The 26,447-nt window shown below is 43.3% G+C and overlaps 1 protein-coding gene across 1 annotated transcript in view; it reads left to right on the plus strand.

The window, feature by feature from the left end:
* The window catches only part of grik4 (glutamate receptor, ionotropic, kainate 4), a gene marked incomplete at its 3' end in the record, with an annotated part of 238,875 nt that overhangs the window by 169,197 nt on the left and 43,231 nt on the right, over nucleotides 1-26,447 (plus strand). Inside the window, exons 8-11 of the mRNA XM_079514315.1 lie at nucleotides 5,601-5,654; nucleotides 17,875-18,036; nucleotides 19,211-19,363; nucleotides 22,777-22,881. Coding sequence (XP_079370441.1) covers nucleotides 5,601-5,654; nucleotides 17,875-18,036; nucleotides 19,211-19,363; nucleotides 22,777-22,881 — 474 coding nt within the window. The remainder of the gene's footprint in view (nucleotides 1-5,600; nucleotides 5,655-17,874; nucleotides 18,037-19,210; nucleotides 19,364-22,776; nucleotides 22,882-26,447) is intronic.

Consider the following 26,447-nt stretch of genomic DNA (forward strand, 5'->3'; position numbering starts at 1 on the left):
AAATCCACACAGTTGATTGGAATAATGTGACAGCATAGACGTTACCCAGTAAACATTACTGTTCTTGTGCATACTTTTATACATACTGTACTGTTACACCCATATATAAATGCACCATTTACCACGCACATCGCACGCAGGCATGCACACACAATATAGAAATAATAAAGCACTCTGGTTGACCACTTTTGTTCTGACACAATTTGTTTCTCTGGGGAAGAAATAACCCAAAAATGCTGACACTGAGCAGGTGCTATAAAAACATGCATGTCGTTTTTAAAAATAATTTAAGTGGGATGACCCAATTACACTGTGCTGTGCTTTGTGTGCTGCAATCTGCAACATGCACCCTTCATCATTGGACCTTTTCATAACAGAATAAACACAACTGCAGCTAATCAAATCAATTGTGGGTATACATTTGATTTAGGTGTGCATTGTGTCATGATCTGTCTCCTGGTTATGTGATTTTGTTTTGTTGATTTTAGTTTAATTGTTGTATACGGTAGGTTTTATTTTTCTGTGTTACTTTCATTGTGTAGTACTGTTCTAGTGTGTTTCCTATTTTCCGTTTTACTGTTGCCTGTCTTGACTCTCCTGTCTCATGGCTTTCATTCCCCTCCAGCCAATCATGCGCTAGTTTTTAGACCTGTTCACCTGTATCCATGCGGGGATTTTATGGGGGTTGGGGGACCAGGGCCATTGCCCCCCTGGCGGCCGGGGCCGTCCCTATACTTGAGTCAAAATATGTTCAATAAAATATTTATCACATACACTATATAACTAACAATAAAATAAAAAATAATCGTCTGTCAAAAAAATAATGACATCATGGCGGTACCGCCAGAGCCGGACTTACCGTTGGGCTAGGGTGGGCTGAAGCCCGGGGGCCCCCGACTAGGGGGGCCAATTATAAAATTGTAATGTGAAATCCAATTCAAGTGAAATGTGTGTATTGTTATTGTATTTAGTTGTATTATGGTTAAACCATTGAGAGCTTCTGCCTGCCTGCCTCTCTTTTTAGGGGCCTGGGTACCCCAAAATGAAAACAAAATAGCCCAAAAAAATTCGGCCTCGCGGCTGCGCCGCTCGGCCAAATCGCAGGACGCGCGGCTCTGCCGCGCGCCCCAAGGGGGGCCCTCAAATTTGCTCCAGCCCGGGGGCCCTCAGCAAGGTAAATCCGGCTCTGGGTACCGCGACTAGGGCATACGATGATTTACGATTCTCTCCCTATTGGTGCATAACTCGGACAGCTCTGCGTCGACTGAAGGTGACTTCGCAGTGCTCGCCTAAGCTTACTCGGCGGTGTCTCATGTGGCTCAATTCACCTTCACGCATTGTACCTATGTCGATGAAACTGAGTGCACCTTTTTCAATCTGACAGGGTGTCCAATCGTACTGTGACATATATTCTCCCCTGTAGATTCTCCCCTGTTTGCTGTCAGATCCAAATGTTTAACGGTATTGTTTTCTGCTTATTCAGTGTTTGTTTTTACCCTTGCTTGCATGGTCTCTGCTTTGCCTTGTCTGCTTCTGGGTTCTACTTCTCACCCCTGACACTCATTAAGTGATGTTTCTTTGTTAAAATAAGTTGGTAAATGGTGCATTTATATGGCGCCTTTTATCCAAGCCACTTTACAGAGATTGTGCATTACATTCACCCATTCACACACACACATTCACACACCGATGCCGGCGGAAACCATGCAAGGCACCAACCTGCTCATCGGGAACAATTAGGGGTTCAGGGTGTTGCTCAAGGACACTTCGACTCTAACTCCAGGGAAGCCTGGGTTCGAACTATGGGAACCTTGCGGTTTCCATCCGGTCACTCTACCCCTGAGCCACTGCCGCCCCAAGTTGCATTGCTATAGAGAGTTTGTTCATTAATAGGTCTCCCAGTCTCCCCAGTTATTTAGTAAACAGAAAATACTTCCTGGTCGGGGTACAATTTCATCCAATCCAGAAGATTTAATTCATAAGGTTTAGTTCCAAAACTATTGAGTAAATCTTCTGCCAGAAATATCCCATTGGATGTATAGGGCTAGTCTCCCATTGGCTTAGAGGCCAGTCAATCATGAAAATTAGGGCGGCTGTGGCTCAGGAGCTACAGCAGGTCGTCCAATGATCCCTGGGTCGGCGATTCGAATCCCGGCTCCTCCTGTCCACATGTCGAAGTGTCCTTGGGCAAGACACTGAACCCTACATTGCCTCTAATGAGTTGGTCAGTGTGAGCTCGCCACCATTGGTGTGTGAATATGGGAAGTGAGGACGCTGGCGTCGACTGTTCGCCGCTTCACCTCCCAATGTATGAATGAATGAACCATTGTAAAGCGCTTTGAGCACTAGATAAAAATGCCATTAATTATTAAAATCTCGTAACTACATCACTACTAATGACTAGACTAGAAAGTCTGATCAGTGAAAAGACCACTAGTGTTTGCTAAAACTGCCCACACAGTATAAGCTATGCCATCATCATCATTGCCCAATATGATACTTGTGTTCCTTTTAAAATCTGCCCTGTAGTGGACCCTAAAGTGATTGTGCAAACATTACATGTCTTTTAATTATAGTAATTAAGCATTTTCAGTGCTTACAGTAATTTCTAACTCAAGAGGTGCTGGGACTCGAAAAACAATTTAGTCGGATTTGGGGGTATTTTTAGCGCCCCAGAGTGTCAGCCAGGCAGTAGGTAATGAACAAATTATTTGTATTTGACCCACATAGTAAGCATAACTATTAGTTTTTTTCCCACACAAAACAGAGGAGCTGCAGACAGTGCACCAGCATGCGATCATTGTTACTAATACTATAGTTATTTAGCACGCAGCACTTACACACAGTTTAATATTGACGAGCTGATATTTCCCCAAATAAGACCTTAACAATAGCAGCAGCAGTTTCCACAGGGACCCGCTGACCCTGTAAGAACACACTACAGTAGGCATTTTTGCAGTTCAGTTGGCACAGCGGCCCAATGCTACAGTATAACATTAGATGCTGTATAAAATACAGTAGCCTATAACAAGTTATGGTGGCCCATCAGAACAGTACGCAATCCTAAATACCTGCACATTTTGTTGTTCTTGTCGTCGTCCTCCACTTCCTTCTCTTTTAAAACAAACCGCATGCTGTCCCCAAGGCTAAACTCCAAGTAGCAGTTAAACTATTGCTTCCTAAAAGTATATATTCCATATTCCATATGCAACAAACGACAATAACGGATGCAAAAGTCGAGAGACTGAGAGCTGTTCGTTACGCACACGTTTGGTATGGGTCATAACACAGGTTTGATGTGTTATGACCTCAAGTCCTCTCAAAGCGGACGCACAGTATTTCTTTGTTTGTACTTGCAATGTGATCATTCATCCCATGTTTTATTTTGTAATCGTGCTGTAAATAGAAGATAAGAATAGAAGCTATGACCAGGAAGTTTAAAGGAGCATAGTTGACTTGGAAATGAAACAAAAACTAGAAAAAGTGCCCCTCGGGGCACAGGTCTCCACCAGGGCAGGTCAGGTTGTGGCCTCCTGGTGGCGCTATAATAGGCCAATGTGAAAAGGGTGCCATTTCTTCATACGCCTTTGATGGCAATTGGATGATTTGAGGCATTTTGTTCCAAAAATGTGTTTTGCAAAAATCAACCTGTTGGTGGCGCTATAATAGGCCAATGTGAAAAGGGTGGGATATATTCCTCAGCCTAGTAAGAAAATGTGTGAAAGATTTCACGTAAATTGCATGCTGCGTTCATGATTTGAGGCTTTTGTTCAAAACGGGGCAATCTTGCAAACTGTGAAAGCCAATTATAGCCAATTAGGATGGAATATGAAATATCGGACAGATACGACTTGAGCACATGACCATAGAGATACTGTGTAACGATTTGTGAGATTTTTGGACAGAATCTGGAGGAGTAATATAAAAAAATGTGTTTTACAAAAGTCGGCCTCCTGGTGGCGCTATAAAAGGCAGATGCGGAAAATGCAGGTCAAAGGTTTATCCTTGGCCTCTAGGGAGTGTGCATGGAACGTTTCACGCAGATCGGTGCAGTTTTAGGTAAAAGCTGCCTCATGGTGGCGCTATAACAGGCCGTTCTGTAAAATGTGGGGCAGAGGTTCATCGTTGGCATCCAGGGAGTGTGTGTGCAAAGTTTGGCATCGACCAGGTTAACGGTGCCGGAGATTAGCTGTTCACAGACGGACGGAAGGACGGAAGGACGGACACACACACGGACGGAGTGCAAAACATACTCTCTCCCCATGCCTTCGGCCTGGTGGAGACAATAACAATAGAGACATATTGTATATTGTAATGTGCATCTGGGGTGAAGGTACGCCTACCCTACAGGTACCGGAGCTGCCTCTACAGGTAGGGGAGCTCAAGTGACCGGTACCGGAGCTGAGCTCCGCCAAGCTCCGGCTGAAATTAAGCCCTGAGCATTTTCAAACTTCAACATTTCAGTGGAGCCAGATGCTAATAAATAAAATTAATATTTATCAGCACCTGGCTCCTTTAAATATGTTTTTTTTATCACCAGTGGGAGGATGAAATGAAGGTATAATTAGAGATTTACACATGGTCAAATGATTATTAATTGAGTTTATTACATGGCTTGGTTGAATGCTTGATTATGATTGATCAATCGCTGAATTCAGTGGGGTTTAATCATCCTATTTCTCAACAACTACCGGCACATCTGCGTATATTATCCCTGGCAGTGCAAAGAAGAAAAAAACAATCATTATTATTTATTTTTCTTTATTTTTTTACCTTCAGCTTTTTATGTTAGAAGTAAATACATTCCTAATGTGCATTGCACCAACATTGATCAGCAGCCAGAGACCATGAACTTCACCACTTTTCAAGTTATCTTCATATAATTGGTCCTCACTAATGTTCATGATAAAATGGCACAAATTTTTTCTACTCAGTCTGTGACTCTGTGTCTCATAGGAGGGCTGTGGGCAGTTCAGAAACCCGTCCACCAGTGACATCATCATTAGGAAGATTTATTTTTAAACAAGATTTTTTTTAAACAATATTTAGATTTGTATTATCGTGAGAACGATGGCTTCCATTTTCGCATTGCAACTTTTCAGGAATAGGAAGCCTGCAGTTTCTATTAGCTTGGATTCCCCATCGATGATGTCACTGGTGGACGGGTTTCTTAACTGCCCACTGCCCTCCTATGAGACACAGACCGAGTAGAAAAACATTGTTGCATTTTATCATGAACATTAGTGAGGACCAATTATCTGAAGATAGGTTGAAAAGTGGTGAAGTGGTCCTTTATTTAAATCAAATTGAAATGTCCACCTCATATCCTTCAGAATGGCTTCTCAGTATGAGTTTGGTTTAATGAAATTATAAGTCTGGGCTTAGAGCAGCATACTAATAGCACCTACAGTAAATTAATTGATCTATTGAGAGTCATTGTTAGATAAGAACGTGTCTGCTCCCTCTGTTAAATGGGGATAGAGTTAAACAAAGTCACTGACTTCACTCTTTGTCCCCATCTTCCCTTTTCTTCACCTCCTCCTCTCCCTCGCTCCCTTCTGTCTTCCCCTTGACTCCATCTTGAATGTCTTTCTCTGCAGGCGTCAGAGCTGGGAATGCTGTCTGTCTACTACACATACATCTTCACCTCTATGGTAAGGAAATTGTACACGGGAAACAGAGCACTGAATATTGGGAGTAAAGACCTGGAGATTCTTATACAGTCGGACCGACCGACAGACAGACCAACAGACAGACAGACAGACAGACAGACAGACAGACAGACAGACAGACAGACAGACAGACAGACTCCTCAAAATGACAGAACTTTAATTACGGTTAATGCTTAGAAGGAAATTAAAGGAGATATAGACAACTTCCAGTGTTTGTACACAGAAGTGAGTGATTTTTCCAAACATAATTCAAGTCTGGCTCCACCCCCCCTCCTCCAGTCATTCTATTGGCCGAGCCAGGTCACTTCAGGCTAAGGGTTGTTTTTGCTGCTGGGAGGGACGCAATGGACATTTGCGCTTGTATGTCTAAATATGGCACATCGACTCACTGGCCTTGCCCCCGCGACCCGACTACGGATAAGCGGTTGAAGATGGATGGATGGTATTGGTACAGTAGTTTTTAATGTTTTCATACGCACGATCACAGGAAACGGAACCAGACACGATCCCAAAATCACATCCTGATCCACTCCCTGTTTATTTCTTTCACTGAAATGGATTTATCTCCGGTGTTTTTTCCCGCTGAGACGATCGACCGGGATGGCAATTAAAAAAAGAAAGAAAAAAACTAAGCTAAACGCAGTAAGAAATAAATGTAGCAGTCAATGATGGTCCCATCTCTTATCCATTACCTAAATCACTTTCCACGGCGTCTCCTCTTGTGCACCTTCACTCACCTTGCACTCTCCCTTTCATCGCCACACTCTTTCTCCTAATCTTGCCCTCTTCACCTCTCCTTCTTTCACTCTTTTCTCTTTCATTTATTCCCCTTCTCTCACTCCATCCATCTGTAATGGTGACACCCCAGTGACTAACGACATGCCAGGCCACCGCCTAATCTGTTTCCCCTGAATCATCTTGAGATGTTCCTCAAACCGGCCTCTCTCACCTTCGCCTCACTGGGGCCATTTCCTGCTTTCTGTTCCTTGTCATTGTCTCCACCATGCCGAAGGCATGGGGAGAGAGTATGTTTTGCACTCCGTCCGTGTGTCCGTGTGTGTCTGTGTGTGTCTGTGTGTGTGTGTCTGTGTGTGTGTGCGTGCAACCGTGCGTGCGTGCGTGCGTGCGTGCGTGCGTGCATGCACACAGTGCTGTAAAATATCATAATAGATGGTTGTATTGAGACTTTGGACTTGAAAAACACAGTGATGATTTTGGCCATATTATCTGCTGGTGTTGATCCACTGACATTGAAAACTTAACAATGGTTTCAACACAGCCATTGTATTGTCAAGGGGAAGGTGTGAGACATGAGACTCAACAATATAAATGCATTTATGGCTGTTATCAAAACAAACCTGGGCTTCCATAACACCTCAACAGTGACAAAGTCGCGGTAGTGTACCGTGGCTCCCAACATGCGTTGCCGGTAAGACACATGCATGGCTCGTTAAAACTCACCCGTGGATCCCGACATGTGTTGCCTGTTCAAACTTACCCGTGGCTTCCCTGTGAGGTTAGGGTTAGGGTTAGGGGTACGGTGTCAGCTTGGCTGGTTAAAACTCACCCGTGGCTATCGACATGCGTTGCCGGTTAAAAATCACATATGGCTTCCCTGTGAGGTTAGGGTTATGGTTTGGGGTAGGGTGTCGGATTAATGCGGAAACACTGTTGGCGGCAGTTGCTGATGCCGCTGCCGGCGGAAAATGCGCTCGCTCTGTCTCCAGGATTTTGCAGTGTAATGCGTGTGTGTTTAAATGACCAGTAATGACAGATCTGTTAATTAAGTAGTATTGTCTGTAGTCCAACGATGGAGGGGAGATAATGACTATCATTAGAGCTAAAGATCCCATGCCATGTGCTTCTTGCTACATTAACTTTACAAACATGGGCCTACGATAACACACATTATAGAATAATCAAGAAACATGCATTCACTTAAGTTAATGTGGCATACTAGAATTAAACATGCAGGTGGCAGAATCTATCAAACATCTTCTATCTTCTGTTTTCATTATTTGGCACACAAAAGCTCTTGGAACGTTTTTATTTCCGTTTCCTCTTAAGTCCACTTAATACCAGTTCTAATACCAGACATCCTGCTCTTTAATGAGAGCTCTAATGTAAATCTGAACACTTTATTCAGTGTGAAGGCGGGGGGATAAAACAAGGCCTGTTAGCTCGGCTCGATTAAAAATACAACACTTTCCCTCCCATTCACGAGTTAATTGATAAAGAACAGCTTCCCTCCCATTCACGAGTTAATTGATAAAGAACAGCTTCCCTCCCATTCACGAGTTAATTGATAAAGAACAGCTTCCCTCCTATTCACGAGTTCCACGAGTTATGTTTTCATTATTTAATTTAACGTTTTTAATACGTTTTAAGACTTAGGCCTACAGGGTTTTCCTCGAACAGAGTGGGATAGGTGACGTGTTCGGATGACGTAACCGGAAAAACTTAAAACCTAGTTCCCCGTTGCTGCTGTTGTCCGGACCACGGAAGGTTTTGCAACACTATTACAAACAATCACACCATTTTAAACATTTGGGGCGGCTGTGGCTCAGGAGGTAGAGCAGGTCGTCCAATGACCCCTGGGTCGGCAGTTCGAATCCCGGCTTCTCCTGTCCACATGTCGAAGTGTCACTGAACCCTACATTGCCTCCAATGAGTTGGTCAGTGTGAGCTCGCCACCATTGGTGTGTGAATGTAGGAAGTGAGGACGCTGGCGTTGCCTCTTCGCCGCTTCACCTCCCAATGTATGAATGAATGAACCATGAATGAACCATTGGAAAAGCGCTATAAAAATGCAATTCATTAAATCAAACCAAGTGGAACCTTACGGGTCCATTTGATTCCATTTGTACACTTTGTATGGAGGTCATTGGAATTATAAAGTTTGAGAACCACGTACTGCACACTAAATGGAACAGAGCTTTAATTAGTATTATCTGTAACACCTCAAGAACTGCTTGAGTTTGGTAGACGTGACAGATTGATTTACAACAGGCTGTTTGACAGGCAGGAAAGCCTGTGTCCTTGGTTCATAACACGTCATTATGCTTCACATTACAGCTGTACAGTATGTGTCACTCTGATGTACTGTGAGGTTACAATGAAAAGCTTACTTACATAAAATACTAGAATGCACTATCAACTTTTAAATGACCAGTTGTCTGATTTTCACCACTTCATAGGTCACTGATGAAATAGCCTCGGAGACCGCAGGCATTTTTACTTTGAAAATAAATTTCAAAGTAAAAAAAATAATAATTATAATAAAAAAGAAATCTGGGCGAACCAAGCAGGAAAAGTGGCAGAGGAGTGGGAGTGAACCTTGTCTTTCGCCAACCAATACGAGTGCAGAGGGACGTCGCTCCAAATGTGGTGACGTCAGTGTTCTCTATACTGTGTATTGGACCTTTAAAACATTACCGTGGGGGGTGACGTGGGGAGGCGGGAACATACATTAGGTTGGTAAACCAATAGGAAGTCGGCGTCAGTTTCCAGCGCTAGTTAGATCTGCCCCTCTATGAACAGAAGAGCACAGGGCTCTTTCAGGCTACTGATGAAATACATTGCATTATGCACTATATGTACATACCTGGATCAATTGAATGCAGGTATGTACTGAACTTGTAAATAGGAATTGCCATTAATTACAATTATATTAATTTGTTTCAAAATACAAGGCAATGCTACCTTGCATAAACTAGCACGGTGCCGTTGCCATGCAACTTGGAAATGCATGCCCCACCCAGTTATAATGTCTGTGTCCCTTTTGTGCCCATATATGGAGTTCTTTGTCCGGCATGCCCAAATATTGAGTTGGCTAGTTGGCTGTTGGTAATTTGTGTTTTTAGATATTTCAGTATGTCATGTCATGTCATGTCATGTCACACTACAATTCCCATAATGTTTTGGTGCACTGCTCCTCCTTGTGGATAGAGGGAGGGCTGACTTACTGAGACAACATGTAGTACAGGAAGTAAGTGAGCCCAGTGTCCATGACATCACTTTGAAATACATCTAAAAACAAATATTACCCACATAAAAACCCCAGGAAAGTGTCTCTTGTCTCCCAAACATCATTAAAATAAGATCTAGTTGCAAAAGGGGTGAAGTGGCCCTTGGCCTTGCCCCCGCGACCCGACTACGGATAAGCGGTTGAAGATGGATGGATGGTATTGGTACAGTAGTTTTTAATGTTTTCATACGCACGATCACAGGAAACGGAACCAGACACGATCCCAAAATCACATCCTGATCCACTCCCTGTTTATTTCTTTCACTGAAATGGATTTATCTCCGGTGTTTTTTCCCGCTGAGACGATCGACCGGGATGGCAATTAAAAAAAGAAAGAAAAAAACTAAGCTAAACGCAGTAAGAAATAAATGTAGCAGTCAATGATGGTCCCATCTCTTATCCATTACCTAAATCACTTTCCACGGCGTCTCCTCTTGTGCACCTTCACTCACCTTGCACTCTCCCTTTCATCGCCACACTCTTTCTCCTAATCTTGCCCTCTTCACCTCTCCTTCTTTCACTCTTTTCTCTTTCATTTATTCCCCTTCTCTCACTCCATCCATCTGTAATGGTGACACCCCAGTGACTAACGACATGCCAGGCCACCGCCTAATCTGTTTCCCCTGAATCATCTTGAGATGTTCCTCAAACCGGCCTCTCTCACCTTCGCCTCACTGGGGCCATTTCCTGCTTTCTGTTCCTTGTCATTGTCTCCACCATGCCGAAGGCATGGGGAGAGAGTATGTTTTGCACTCCGTCCGTGTGTCCGTGTGTGTCTGTGTGTGTCTGTGTGTGTGTGTCTGTGTGTGTGTGCGTGCAACCGTGCGTGCGTGCGTGCGTGCGTGCGTGCGTGCGTGCGTGCATGCACACAGTGCTGTAAAATATCATAATAGATGGTTGTATTGAGACTTTGGACTTGAAAAACACAGTGATGATTTTGGCCATATTATCTGCTGGTGTTGATCCACTGACATTGAAAACTTAACAATGGTTTCAACACAGCCATTGTATTGTCAAGGGGAAGGTGTGAGACATGAGACTCAACAATATAAATGCATTTATGGCTGTTATCAAAACAAACCTGGGCTTCCATAACACCTCAACAGTGACAAAGTCGCGGTAGTGTACCGTGGCTCCCAACATGCGTTGCCGGTAAGACACATGCATGGCTCGTTAAAACTCACCCGTGGATCCCGACATGTGTTGCCTGTTCAAACTTACCCGTGGCTTCCCTGTGAGGTTAGGGTTAGGGTTAGGGGTACGGTGTCAGCTTGGCTGGTTAAAACTCACCCGTGGCTATCGACATGCGTTGCCGGTTAAAAATCACATATGGCTTCCCTGTGAGGTTAGGGTTATGGTTTGGGGTAGGGTGTCGGATTAATGCGGAAACACTGTTGGCGGCAGTTGCTGATGCCGCTGCCGGCGGAAAATGCGCTCGCTCTGTCTCCAGGATTTTGCAGTGTAATGCGTGTGTGTTTAAATGACCAGTAATGACAGATCTGTTAATTAAGTAGTATTGTCTGTAGTCCAACGATGGAGGGGAGATAATGACTATCATTAGAGCTAAAGATCCCATGCCATGTGCTTCTTGCTACATTAACTTTACAAACATGGGCCTACGATAACACACATTATAGAATAATCAAGAAACATGCATTCACTTAAGTTAATGTGGCATACTAGAATTAAACATGCAGGTGGCAGAATCTATCAAACATCTTCTATCTTCTGTTTTCATTATTTGGCACACAAAAGCTCTTGGAACGTTTTTATTTCCGTTTCCTCTTAAGTCCACTTAATACCAGTTCTAATACCAGACATCCTGCTCTTTAATGAGAGCTCTAATGTAAATCTGAACACTTTATTCAGTGTGAAGGCGGGGGGATAAAACAAGGCCTGTTAGCTCGGCTCGATTAAAAATACAACACTTTCCCTCCCATTCACGAGTTAATTGATAAAGAACAGCTTCCCTCCCATTCACGAGTTAATTGATAAAGAACAGCTTCCCTCCCATTCACGAGTTAATTGATAAAGAACAGCTTCCCTCCTATTCACGAGTTCCACGAGTTATGTTTTCATTATTTAATTTAACGTTTTTAATACGTTTTAAGACTTAGGCCTACAGGGTTTTCCTCGAACAGAGTGGGATAGGTGACGTGTTCGGATGACGTAACCGGAAAAACTTAAAACCTAGTTCCCCGTTGCTGCTGTTGTCCGGACCACGGAAGGTTTTGCAACACTATTACAAACAATCACACCATTTTAAACATTTGGGGCGGCTGTGGCTCAGGAGGTAGAGCAGGTCGTCCAATGACCCCTGGGTCGGCAGTTCGAATCCCGGCTTCTCCTGTCCACATGTCACACTACAATTCCCATAATGTTTTGGTGCACTGCTCCTCCTTGTGGATAGAGGGAGGGCTGACTTACTGAGACAACATGTAGTACAGGAAGTAAGTGAGCCCAGTGTCCATGACATCACTTTGAAATACATCTAAAAACAAATATTACCCACATAAAAACCCCAGGAAAGTGTCTCTTGTCTCCCAAACATCATTAAAATAAGATCTAGTTGCAAAAGGGGTGAAGTGGCCCTTTAAGGACGCGGTGTGAGCCGCTAGACATTTCAGGGGATATGAACCATTTGGCTCACAGCCTGTGAGACGTCCCAAATGACGTCCAAAAATAAATCTGAGATTAATCCGAAAATGCATAATAATTATCAAACTACCTCCACTATACAAACCCCCCTCACTCACTGTGTGAAACACAGCACGCCTGTTCACACACGGACACAAACACACTCCTCATTGGACAAACACAGATGCTCTCTCACACGGTCTTCGTTCCATGGCTTCTCTCTGAGTGATTTAGTATCCCGTGATCTGAGCTTTGCGGACAGGATTGAATAAATCTCATGAGCTCTGTGGCGGTGGCCCATCGCATGTCGACGGAACGCCTGATGTCATTTGAAGGTTAGACGAGCACAGGATTGGGCCTAATGTAGTCTGCCAGGCCACATTGGCTGCTGTTGTGCATCATAACTCTGTACCTTGATAGAGGCACTTCCACACGCACTGGCAACCACACGTGTGTCCACACAAACACAGTACACACACACGCACGCACGCACGCACACACACGCACGCACGCGCGCACAAACACACACACGCACAAGAGCGCACATGCACGCACGCATGCACGCACACACACACGCACGGTTTCTCACATGGCTGGTTGGTTGACATATCTGCCTTCACTTCCATCCCTCGTTCCCGCTGCCTGTTTGTTTTGTTCTTCATGTTTCATTGCACACACGCATGCACACGCACGCATGCACACGCACGCACACGCACGCACGCACGCACGCACGCACGCACGCACGCACGCACGCACGCACGCACACACACACACACACTTTTTCTTTGTTTCTCTAATTCATTTCTCTAATACAACATTGTCAATTCTGTTCTCACAACGCACTCTCTCTCATTCTATGCCATTAAATGTTACATTGCAATGTTCGCCTTTCCTTCCTTCCTTCCTTCCTTCCTTCCTTCCTTCCTTCCTTCCTTCCTTCCTTCCTTCCTCTGTCTCTTTCTCTCTCTCTCTGTCTCACATACTTGAAGTTCATATCTCCCTGTTTAGACACAGAGTTTGAGAATCAATCAACTGAAACTAATAGTAAAGGTAATTAGCTGTGCTGAAAGCAACAATGGAGAAAAGCATCCAGCCATAATGCAAACTATTTAATTATTGTATTACAATTTGAAATACAGTATGTGTTTTTTTGCATCTGCTTACTGTTGATGTGTGATGCAAAGATTTCAACTTGCATTGAGATTTCAACTTAAATTGCTCCTATGAATTGGCTAAGGGTAATAAATATTTGTTTTGGTCTTTTACAGAATAATAGAACCTTTTAGAATCTCAGAGCCAGCCCTTGCGAGAGGGAACAAATTAATTAGTATTTGATGAAACTAATGATGGGGACACATTAACTAAGTAGTCAACCTCATCTCTCTCAACAAGACCCATTAATGGATAATTAGTTGTAGGCATGAATTTATGGACCGACTGGCCATGCTTGAGTGTAAATTGTCCAGCAGGATTAAAGCCGGTCCTCACAGACTGTAAACACTACCTTATGTTGGATGAATGGTGATGATACATTTTTCCCATTAGTATATAGAGGCTTGTGATTGTCAGTATAAGCAAACAAGCTGGTAATGGAAAACATCATCAGCTTGTTTCCATTATGATCACATTAGCACATAGTTATGTAGCGGTGGCTCAGGGGTAGAGTGGCTGGATGGTAACCGCAAGGTTGCCAGTTCGAACCCGGGCTCCCCCAGAGTTAGTGTCGAAGTGTCCTTGAGCAAGACACTGAACCGAACTGTCTTATTCTACATACACATGCATCAAGCATCCATGGCATATTGATGCACACAGCCATTATGTCCACTTCTGCACTGATTGAATCAACCTGATGGAGATTTCATTACCAGAATGGTATTGTGATTATCAGTGCACGAGGCCAAGAAAGGCAGACACCCTGGTCGATACACTAGATGATTGCAGAGGAGTGATTGATCAGGATGAAGAAGAGGAGATGGAAAAAGCAATAGTCTTTCTCTCTTTCCTCTTTGTATTTCTCGTGTATGTCCTGTCTTGTAGACAATTGTGGGTGGTTATTGAGTCAAAGGAGTCTTCTTGGATTACAAAGGACTTCTTACAACATAGGTGTGTTATGGAGGTCCATCACAATTTACTTACAATTTAGGTATTCACAACCTGTCAATACAAAAGTGCCAAACAAACGGCAATATCAAAATAAATGGTATGAACACTGGTCAATAAATGATGGCGTAAATACATTCATAAATAGAACATGAATAGAGTGCAAAAGAAACAATTAAGTGCTACAACAGGTAAACATAGAACCTAGCATCCTTCTACAAATTCCCCAAATCTCTGTCTCTCTATCCTTCGTTATTCTTGAGAATGCCCAACCTGACCCTCGTGTTTCGCAAAGGGCCTGAGGGAGTGAAGTCGGTCGGATTAGCGGTTGTCCAGAACAGACAATCTGACATTTATATAGGCATAATATGCCAATTATTATGGACATCCGGCTTGCCAGACCGCTGATCCGACCAACACAAGTAAACTGTGTATAAATAAGATATGTGAACAAGTAACAGACATCTGCATAGCATAACTGGTATCTATTTAAATAGTCAACAATAAGTTAAACAAGAAACTGTGCAATATTGTTGCACATAATTGTTGTTATCAATAATGTATTTTAAGTCATATTGGTATTTTGAGTGTGACTAAAATGTAAGCACTTATGTCATCTTTGTGGGTGTTGTGCCTTGTCTTAATAGTGTTTCTGATGTGGTGCAAAAAAATTGAGAAATCACCAAAAAGCAGTATATTTATGATTAATGACAAGGACACAATGTGCTTTCTGAACATCAATGATGCGTTGCAATCATTTGTATGTTGTGAAATCCCACATATATTTGCTTTCAGTTGTACAGATGAGAGGCTCTTATGCTGTCTTCTTGTCATAAGCAGTTCATTCTGATGCATGTACACTAGTGAAGTAGGTCTGATCGTCAAATTGCCAGGAGGCCACTGGGCCACTTGGCCTTGATGGGAAAGTCTCAAGATATCGATAGGAAACACTCAGGACTTCACTGAGATGAGCAGAGTTCAGATGGAGACTCATCTCCATTACCATGTGTCTTGTTGTTTTTCTACTCGCCCACCACACACACACACACACACACACACACACACACACACACACACACACACACACACACACACACACACACACACACACACACACACACATATACACACACACCGCCCTTGCTTTGAGCTTCTCAACAACATAGTGTTTGCTTTGTAGATCCACAGCTATCCAGCTGCTCATTTAGAAAAGTTATACTTTTTTGTAATGTAAAGAACATCGTGAAGGGTCTGGTTTGTAATCTTCTTAAGCCATTTTTTAATTCCTTAGTAAAGATTTTAGAGGATTTGAATGAATAGTTGGCAAAAATACATTTTCCAGATTCTAAACATATGCTGATGTGTGCAATATTCATGGTGTTTGAAGTTTCCACCAGTCCAAGATTGCATTTCTGGGCACAAGGTTTGCTTCACAAACAGGCTGTTATTATGGGAGGGTCTGACATAATTCCATGAATAACGGTTTTGAAATGGGTCATTTATTCCCAAGCCTCAATGGGAATGAGGCCAGATTGTTTTGTATTCACCCATTAAATAATTTGAAATCCATTTTGAATTAACAACATCCGATACGCTCCCCTAAGATTCATGAAAAATGTGGTCGTCTTTCATGGAAGAAAGACCAATTGGATTATTGAAGATCATATAAGTGTCACGTTACTGACCTGTGCAGAAATGATGTGTTGGAACTATCCTATCCATGTGTCCACAAAATATGTCTCTGCAGCTTTGACTAAAATCATATTTCAGTGCAAAGTCATGTCATTTGAATTATTATTATTCAGCCAGTTATGACGTTGCACCGCAAGGTAACAGGGGAGGAGTTCCATCCTGAAAAGAAGCCAGTTACAGCCTAGATAACTGGACTTGAAAGAACATTAAAGTGAAATGAACGTTCTTGTGTTAGGAGTTTAATTTAATTTACAGAATGAAGAAGACCCAATCCAAGTAAAATATGCAATTTACAGGAATGTTACTGCACAATGTTACTCAATGTTACTGTCATCCCTCTGTTGACTTTATTTTGCAGTGCTGATGCTGTCTCCATCTGCATTTGGGGCAGTGGAATATTTTGAGGACCAGAAAATAATAGCTACTGTATGCTCCCAGTGGCTGAAGGCAGTGCCACTCATGTGTAACGCTACTTAAAAAACTGATTTAGAGTCCATTCAAACCACCAAATTCAAGAATCATTACACTGTACTCTTCTGGAAAATAGTGTTCCAAATTAACTTAAACATCATGGCTCTAGTTGGTATATTATAATATAGAATATCATAGTCACATGGTCAAAATGGTATTTCACAAAGCAGGATTAGAAACATAGGCAGATAATTGTGAAAAGTATCCGCTCAGTAAACCAAGGGGACACACCATCCGATAGGGAGATGGAATAAATGGACAAAGAGAAGGCTCAGTGTGTACTTGATTCTCCTGCAATATTAGATGGATTTGCAGAGGGTTACATGAATCTGTTAATGTGCGTGGAGGTTTTTGTTACTTTTGTGTCCTTTATGTGTGTTTTGGGACGTTGAGGTGCGCGTGGAGGGAGGTTGGCGGGTTATGTGCAGAAGGATAAAGAGCTCTCTGCTGGAACTGTTGCCCTCACAACCTGACTCCGGGTAAGCGGTTGAAGATGGATGGATGGATCAGCTGTGTTATTCCTCTGTGCAGTGCACATATTATCTATACCAGACTGGGTATAGCCTGGTGGTGGTGTGTGTGTGTGTGTGTGTGTGTGGGGGGGGGGGGGGGGGGGATTAGCATTCGTGGTGCCCCCTATGGGCAGACGTTATAGTGCTTTATAGTGCTGATGGACGATATGGAGATTGAGTTGAGGTTTCAATTCCCCAGAGTGTCTGACCATCACAGACACAGAGAGAACCCGATAAACTGACTGGCTCGTCTTTGCGCTTCCCTTATTCCCAGAGCTCTCGTTCTCGGACTCCTATTCTCTGTCGTTTCTGTACATTTTTTATTCTTCCAAGTCTTTTTGTGCTTCTCGTTTTGTGCTTCCTTTGCACTGCTGCACCTCCCTCCACTGCTGCACCTCCCTCCACTTGTCTTGTCTTTGTCCGACAACCACCCTCCTTCCCTGTACTTTGTCAGACAACGGAAATACATTATTTTCAAAAATACCTATTCAGTTGAGCGACAGCAGTAATTTCCGACGACCGTAATAATTGTTAAATGCAGTTTAGTCTTTTACACTGAAGTATGTATGTATAGACTGATTCTGTCATGTTTAGTATTATACATGAGAACATCTAATGATATCTATTCTACATGAATAATGTACTGTCTCTCTCTCTCTCTCTCTCTCTCTCTCTCTCTCTCTCTCTCTCTCTCTCTCTCTCTCTCTCTCTCTCTCTCTCTCTCTCTCTCTCTCTCTCTCCACTCATTCCTTTCTCTCTGCAGGAATTCTCTCTGCTCCGATTGGACGACGTGGAGGAGCAGCGAGTCAACATACTTGGCTTTTCTGTCTTCAATCAAACCCATCCCTTTTTCCAAGACTTCCTGCTGAGCCTCAACCGCTCTTGGCAGGAGAACTGTGACCACGCCCCATTCGCTGGCACACCGGTCAGTGTCAGATTTCTTTGTACAGTTTTGTTTTGAAGCTTTTTGTGTTTTAGTTCAGATCTTTTTTTCCAGCCCCAATCTAAGCAGCTCATAGCCCCCACTCAGCTTGCACATATTAAGCAGATTGGTTGTGGGTACACACAGAATGAGGATTCTTTAATTGGCTTCATGAAATTCTTTCTTTCTAATCTTTCAACTAAATCAATGGCTGTTTTTAGCAAACAGCAATGTTTCTCGTATTGCTACTTGTTCTATCTATTAGCATTTGTCAAGGTGTCTTAGCAGCAGGGCTTAATTTGTGCTGGAGCTGGGAGGAGCTGAGCTCTGGAATATACCGATTGCGCTCCGGTAGCTGTAGAGGGCGCTCCGCTACCTAGCGTGACCAATCTGACCATAATATGGACAGATCGGGACATATTTTGTGATAATTTATGTCCCGATCTGGGCGGGACGCGGGCGGACATTATTTTCCTGTGTGCCTCTGCTGTGTGTGGGAGAACGGCACCAGGGACAAGGGGGGGTACTCATGCACATTCTGTAATGCTTTCAACACTTGTGGTTTTCTCCACCAAACTAGCCTGTAATGTCCAATTACAATTTCGAGGGAGAAGGTTCAAGCAAGGTTGCAATAATCACACATATTTACAGTTTAATAACTTGCTCTGTATTCAACATTTATATTAATATTCACCATGGTGTGTCATTCAGCCCTTTTCTAGTTCAATTGCAAAGAGACACACCATGGCCTCTATACAATGCATTTTAATGGAGTTGTTGAGGCTGGATGTGCAAAGGAGACGAGAGAAACATTCTTTATTTCTTTAGCTACTGCTCGACAAGCTGGATGGTAATTGGAGTGGTCAGAGTAAACTAGTTAAAGTGGGGGTAAGAGAGGGAAGGGCGGGGGGGGGGGGGGGGGGGGGGGGAGAGAGAGAGAGAGAGATGTGCTTTTCAATGCTGTCAGCAGATCAAAGGGTGTCTATGTAATTGAATAATCTTTCTACCAATCTACAGATGGATTAACCCCTCGCTGACCATGGCCCACTGACATGTTAGGCACTGTGGTGTGTAGCACAGTATGTGTATCTTGCATGCTGTGTGTACCTGCATAACATAGTTTACACCCTGTTTCAACACCCCCCCCCCCCCCCCCCAAACCCCCCCCCCCCTGCAGCTCTCCTCTGCGCTGCTGTTTGATGCAGTGCATGCGGTGGTGTCTGCGGTCCAGGAGTTGAACCGCAGCCAGAACGTGGGTGCCACTCAGCTCTCGTGCAAATCCTCTAAAATCTGGGAGCATGGCACCAGCCTTATGAATTACCTGAGGATGGTAAGTGGAACCGTGGAACAGCTACTAGCCAGGGAGCCACGGGCCCAAAAGAACTGTGGAACAGCTACTAGCCAGGGAGCCACAGGCCCAAAAGAACCGTGGAACAGCTACTAGCCAGGGAGCCACAGGCCCAAAAGAACTGTGGAACAGCTACTAGCCAGGGAGCCACAGGCCCAAAATAACTGTGGAACAGCTACTAGCCAGGGAGCCATAGGCCCAAAAGATCAAGGAATAGAGATTAACCTGTGACATCTCGAAAAAAAAAGTTATGGACATTTTTGTATACCAAACCATAGAGTCTATGGTTTGGTATACAAAAATGGCCATAACCTTTTTTTCATAGACGACCAATATAAGGCAAAATGTTCCAAATTTCATCATACTTTAAGTAACATGTCAAACTAGGGGGTTTTCATCATTCTGAATCCATTCTAAGCATTAGTTTTGCACGAAAAACACTCCTTGGCCTAAATTTGGCCATAGCCACTTTTAAATGCATGATTAAAGCATGATGAAATTTGGAAAATGTTACCTTATATTGGTTGTCTATGGTGTGGTATACAAAAATGGCCATAACTTTTTTTTGCGATGTTTCCGGCAGAGCAAACCTCTCATTCTGTGGACCTTAATGACCAAATGAATAGAACAAACACAAATTAAAAGTATGTCATGACATCACAGGTCCTTTCAAATTTTGGGTGACTGGCTCCCCGGCTACACCATATTGATCTCCATTCTCCAATGTTTGTGTCTTTCTTTCTTATGGTCGTACTCACTCTTCCGGCCTTTGTTAGATGAGCCGTGAAGTGACGCAAAACTATTGAAACAACCCTGTGAAGAATCTTTGGAACCATACAACAACATAGCTCATATTGTTGTTGTGTTGGACAAGTTCTGTGCACCATTGTGTATTTACATAGGCCTGCTCTAATTAGACAACCCCATAGGCCAGTGGTTCCCAAAGTGGGGTCCAGGGACCCCCAGGGGTACCTGAGGGAGTTCCAGGGGGGACCCAGCTAAATGATAATTTGGAACCAAATGGACCCTTATGGGTCTGTAACTCTGTAACTCTGAGTCTGTAACTCTGAGTACAAATGTACATTTGTACACTCTCAGAGTTAAATTAACATTGATTTTACAGTATAAATTGGGGTCCCAGAGATAGAAATGCCATTAAATGGGGGTCTGTAGACTAATGCATGTCAAACTGGGGGTCCTTGAAATTAAAATGGTTGAGAGTCACTGCTAGAGACATACAAATCTTCTCTTATGGGGGTCCCTGGCATATCTTTTCAAATGGGGGTCCGCGGGCTAATTAGTGTCAATTTGGGGGTCCCTGACATGAAAAAGTTTGGGAACCACTGCCATAGGCTGCACTAAAACTGGCCACTGTCTTGACACCTCTTTAAAGTGAACCCCAAGGCTCTCCCAGCAGGCACCCCAGGATGGGCCACAGGGCAGTTGATCTATTATAACCCAAGGCTCTCCCAGCAGGCACCCCAGGATGGGCCACAGGGCAGTTGATCTATTATAACCCAAGGCTCTCCCAGCAGGCACCCCAGGATGGGCCACAGGGCAGTTGATCTATTATAACCCAAGGCTCTCCCAGCAGGCACCCCAGGATGGGCCACAGGGCAGTTGATCTATTATAACCCAAGGCTCTCCCAGCAGGCACCCCAGGATGGGCCACAGGGCAGTTGATCTATTATAACCCAAGGCTCTCCCAGCAGGCACCCCAGGATGGGCCACAGGGCAGTTGATCTATTATAACCCAAGGCTCTCCCAGCAGGCACCCCAGGATGGGCCACAGGGCAGTTGATCTATTATAACCCAAGGCTCTCCCAGCAGGCACCCCAGGATGGGCCACAGGGCAGTTGATCTATTATAACCCAATGCTCTCCCAGCAGGCACCCCAGGATGGGCCACAGGGCAGTTGATCTATTATAACCCAAGGCTCTCCCAGCAGGCACCCCAGGATGGGCCACAGGGCAGTTGATCTATTATAACCCAAGGCTCTCCCAGCAGGCACCCCAGGATGGGCCACAGGGCAGTTGATCTATTATAACCCAAGGCTCTCCCAGCAGGCACCCCAGGATGGGCCACAGGGCAGTTGATCTATTATAACCCAAGGCTCTCCCAGCAGGCACCCCAGGATGGGCCACAGGGCAGTTGATCTATTATAACCCAAGGCTCTCCCAGCAGGCACCCCAGGATGGGCCACAGGGCAGTTGATCTATTATATAGATAGCAAGTGGGCTAATTTAGATTCTCTGGCTCTCAGAGGAGTCGGTATTCTATTGTTCCATGTGTAGAGGTCTGAGTTCATCTACCTTTCTGTCTGAAGAGTCTGAAGAGATTTTACCTTCGAAGGGGGTGAGGGGGGGTGAGGCTGAAAAATACCAACTTGTACTATTTAAATACAATATCAGACAGTTTCAGTTATCTTGTTACTATTTGTGATCAGCCAATAGGGAAAGCAGAAAAAGAGACCAAAATGAGAAGATGTCAAACTAAACGTATTGATTTCTTCACACAGCCTGTGTTAATGGGAAAGGATAGAGATCATGAGTTTCCCACACAGGCAGATAATAATGTACTATCTGTGACCTCATCATCCCGTTCGGAAATATAACCACTGTCCACCGAGTCGGCGTGTCTCATTTCTCCTCATTATAAATATAGATTAGAGAGGGAGAGATAAAGATGAGCTGTCAGTGACTAAAACATATATACTTATTAGGGTGTACTAGAAGGGAGAGCTAGCGGACAACCCCCCCTTGTGAATGTGACTTGTATTCAATACCACACTGTTTTTATGTTCCAGTTTGCTCTGTGAAAGACTAATGACTCTCAATGTTATGCCCTTGCCTTCATAGAATTTGTTTTTTTATGTCACGATCCCTTTAAGTCAAAGTATCAATACTGCAATGTAGAACTACTCTGTTACAAGTAAAAGTCCTGAATTAAGGTCCAAAAGTAAAAGGACTCATGCAGAATGCCCCATTTCTAGTTTTCAAAATGTATAAAAAAATCTTTTGATCTACATATTAAGTAATAAACCTTCGTATCTACAAGCTCACAATGCGTTGCATCGCGACGCATTGTGATCTTGTAGATCAGCTATTTTCAAATGGCCGAAATGTATATAGGGTTAAGTGGTTAGTGGATGTTTTGTAATAACAATCAAAATCTAAAAAGTAACTAAAGTTTTCAAAATAAATGTAGTGGAGTAAAAGTACAATATTATTATATAACTTTCCACCACTGATTATCACAGCATTAAATCAGTCCTGAGAGACAATGCTGTTGTCCTGATTTCATACCAAAATGATAGCTGCTTGTGCTACACTAACGAAGACAAATGCTGGATTTTGGCGTCTGACTTTTGGCATGTCTGTCTCTGTGTCGGACAGGTAGAACTGGAGGGTCTAACGGGTCACATTGAATTCAACAGTAAAGGCCAGCGCTCCAACTACGCCCTGCGGATCATGCAGCACGGCAAGGATGGCTTAAGGCAGGTAAAGTCACTCCACATCATACAAGAAGATGTCTCTTAAAACATCTAGGTAGACTGCTGCTGTGTGTTCATCTGGGCGGGAACCCCTTTTGGTGTTCTAACCCTTCTGGACGGGAACCCCTCTTGGGGTTCTGTACAGTATGTACAGTATTAATTATTTATTTATTTTGATGCTGCTATTGAAGTTTTTCAGAAAACATATATGGATTTAGAAGGCGTTTTTAGAATCGGCCTTAAAGTGGGTTAAAAATGGGTTAAAGGACAACTTTAGGTTTTTTTCAACCAAGGTTCATGTTTTAGGTTCTTATTAGAGAAAGTAAAAGATGAGTGTTAATTTTTTTGAATTTGCTGCTTTCTTTCATTTTAGGGATTTTAGCTGTTTTTGACAGGGGGCGGGGGCATTCGAGCATGGGGCTAAATATGTATTTCTTTACAAAATGTTATAGCGATTTCTTTTTTTATTATTTACTATAGTCCTACTAGACCCCAAGAAATTACATCTGGCCACAGAAGAATACAGGATCTACTGAATGTGAAGGTAGCCTACTGGGGGGAAGCCACACTGTGTGTCATAGGCTCAATATGCCAGTTTGACACATTCAGTAGATCCCGTGATCTTTTGTGGCCAAATGTAATTTCTTGGGGTCTATTAGGACTATAGTAAAGAATAAAAAATGAAATCGCTATAAAATGTTGTAAAGAAATACATATTTAGCCCCATGCTCGAATGCCCCCGCCCCCTGTCAAAAACAGCTAAAATCCCTAAAACGAAAGAAAGCAGCAAATGAAAAAGAAATGACACTCACCTTTTACTTTCTCTAATAACAACCTAAAACATGAACCTTGGTTGAAAAAAACTAAAGTTGTCCTTTAAGAAGAAAAAGCTCATAAAGAAACTATACTAAAGAGAGTGCGGATATTCCTTTCTTCATCTTCAAGAATCTGCACCCAGCTACAGAGACTACTACTACTATCTATGAATCTGCACCCAGCTACAGAGACTACTACTACTATCTATGGAGCACAACGTTCATGGAACTGTTTTATTTAAAATGTTCTTTAAATGTAATTTGCATATAGATGGATCAGTTCTCCTGAAATGTCACTTCTGGACTGAACAATACACAAACAAACTTTCGTTCTGTGGTATATAACTAGTTTCAGGCGGGTTATCTTCTCACTAAATGTACTGAACAGTAATAATGTGTGTGCATGGGTAATAGAGCTCTTCACAGGTCCAAAATGACGGCCCGAACCCTAATGGACACATGACATTTGTTCAGAGATCCGAGAAGACCCAACATTAAAAAAAGAACAGACCCGAATCCTATAATTAGACCTCTGAAATGGATTTTGAGATATTCTGAGATATTGCAGAATCGATCCCGACTGTTGGGTATAATATTGAAATGACAAATGCTGATAAAAATGCCATTCTATGAGTAGATGCCAGTTATAAAGTTCTCCATAATAGAATCTAACCAGCCATGTAGAAGCCTACAATAAGAGACAGTTACATAACATTGTACAATGAGAGCTTGAGAAGAGGGGGGGGGGGGGGGTTGCTGGCTGTAACTGCAAGGGTTTGCAACAGGGTTCGTGATGGAGGAGTTGCAGGATTGGTTAGGGACCAGGTCAGGAGTTGGTTAGCTGTGTGTCACCGCCCAGAGCTCTTCAAAGAGAATCTGGTCCTCTGTGATCACAGAGGACCAGATTTATTATTTGTCAAAATAAAATAAAACAGTCCTGTAAATGCCAACTTTGGCAGTTGCAGGAGCTATACTCTGTAGCAGAACTCAAAGACATAACAGACACATTGCATTAATTTAACTGGATGGTGCAGGGCAATATTACACATCCGTGACATCCTCATATTTTCATATACTAGTAGTCCACACCTCAAACTATGCAAGGGGAGCGCTGCTCATTTGATCCTGCTGGCTGTGTGTGACATCCCGGTCACTTACAACCTGTGTGTGTGTTACAACACCGAAGGTGCTGTGATATATGTGATCATTAGTTGGTATCCTGCAGGCGGTGGAGTGTGGTGGAGCTCAGCCCGGTGTCAGATGTCTTCATCTTGAGGCCAAGCTGCAGTCACCACTGAGAAGTAAACCTGGAACCCTGCTACACTTTAATCCTGTTCTTCCCCCTGATGTATGGGGAATGTTCAGGCACTGAACAATCTAAAAACATACCTTCACGCTCCCTGGAGAATGAACCCTACTGATTTTGGTGACAGCATGGCCTTTCCCCTATAGTGCTACCCTCGGTAGTGATCAACTTGTGGTCAGATCAGGTGGTGATGTAGCTCATATAAGAATAGCCTACTCTTGATAACTGTTTCCCAAACAGTGGGTCGCGACCCACTGACTGACTCGGGATCAGTCAGGCAGAACAACAGCGCTATCAGCACAGTATTAATGTGAGGATTTCAACCAGAGTTATTATAAATCACACCTGCTGGTTGTGTTACTGGAGAGAGGCAAGATGTCAGACTGTGACTGTTGTACTGTAGGTGGAGGCACTGTTTATGATGGTGACTAACACATATGCTGTTGGCAAAGCTGCAGCCAACAACTTGGCAGAGACATAAGGGATAATGTCAATGCTAGCAGCTGTTTCTTCTACACAAGAATACACACAAAAAGGCAGAATAAGATGCACATCACAAGCTGATACTTCAGGCCTTTTTGCCTCCACCTCCACACTGACTGGAACCTGTGAAAAATAACAGAAAAGAGTGAAATGGATGTTGAACAAAACCTCCTCCCGGACTGGAGTGTTTTGTATTTTTCTCAGCAATCGACAACCTGGCCTGGTAAGAGGCCAACACAGCTGTGAGCTATTCACTTGATGATTCATATACCCCAGGCCAGGGCCCTTACCTATCGGTTGTCGCTGTCCATGGTGCTGAAATATCTCCTTAGCAACCTTGCCTCTCTACAGTCACTGTCTCTGGTGCTGAAATATCTCCTTATGGCCCCTACCTACACACAGACTGTGTGTAGGTAGTCGTGTGTGTGTTGTCGGCGAGTCATCAGATTGTTAAGTATTTCACACTACAGTCTCTTTTGAGTGGTGCAAACCACTCCAACAACTGGCTTTGTACCCGTGTTTGTTCGTACCAAAAAAACGAGCATGGTTGCTATGGTTAGCAACAAAAAAAACGAGCATGGTTGCTGTGGTTAGTATGTGACGTCACTGACGGAGAGTACTTATGCTTTCCTGGTTCTAATGTACAGTAACTATAACAATAAATGTGTAGTTGCACCACTCATTATATCTTTGTGGCTTTCACACTAAACGGTTGATAGCCGAGTAGGGATCACACACAGCAGGAGTTCACCAAGATGCGATCCAGATGATACATATTACAGATATCGATACAGAAATACACACATAAACCATACTGTACCTTAACCCTTCAGATTCCGATTCCTTTATTAGCAAAGGAATTTGTTTTGGTGTTTGCATTTCATTCTTTTCTTTTTTCACATACGTGTATAACACATAAATATGAACAACACAAAGACAACACCGTGCAAGAAGGATAAATATAAAGTG

This window comes from Electrona antarctica, assembly GCF_951216825.1.
Source record: "Electrona antarctica genome assembly, chromosome: 11".
In the NCBI taxonomy this organism is placed as follows: domain Eukaryota; kingdom Metazoa; phylum Chordata; class Actinopteri; order Myctophiformes; family Myctophidae; genus Electrona; species Electrona antarctica.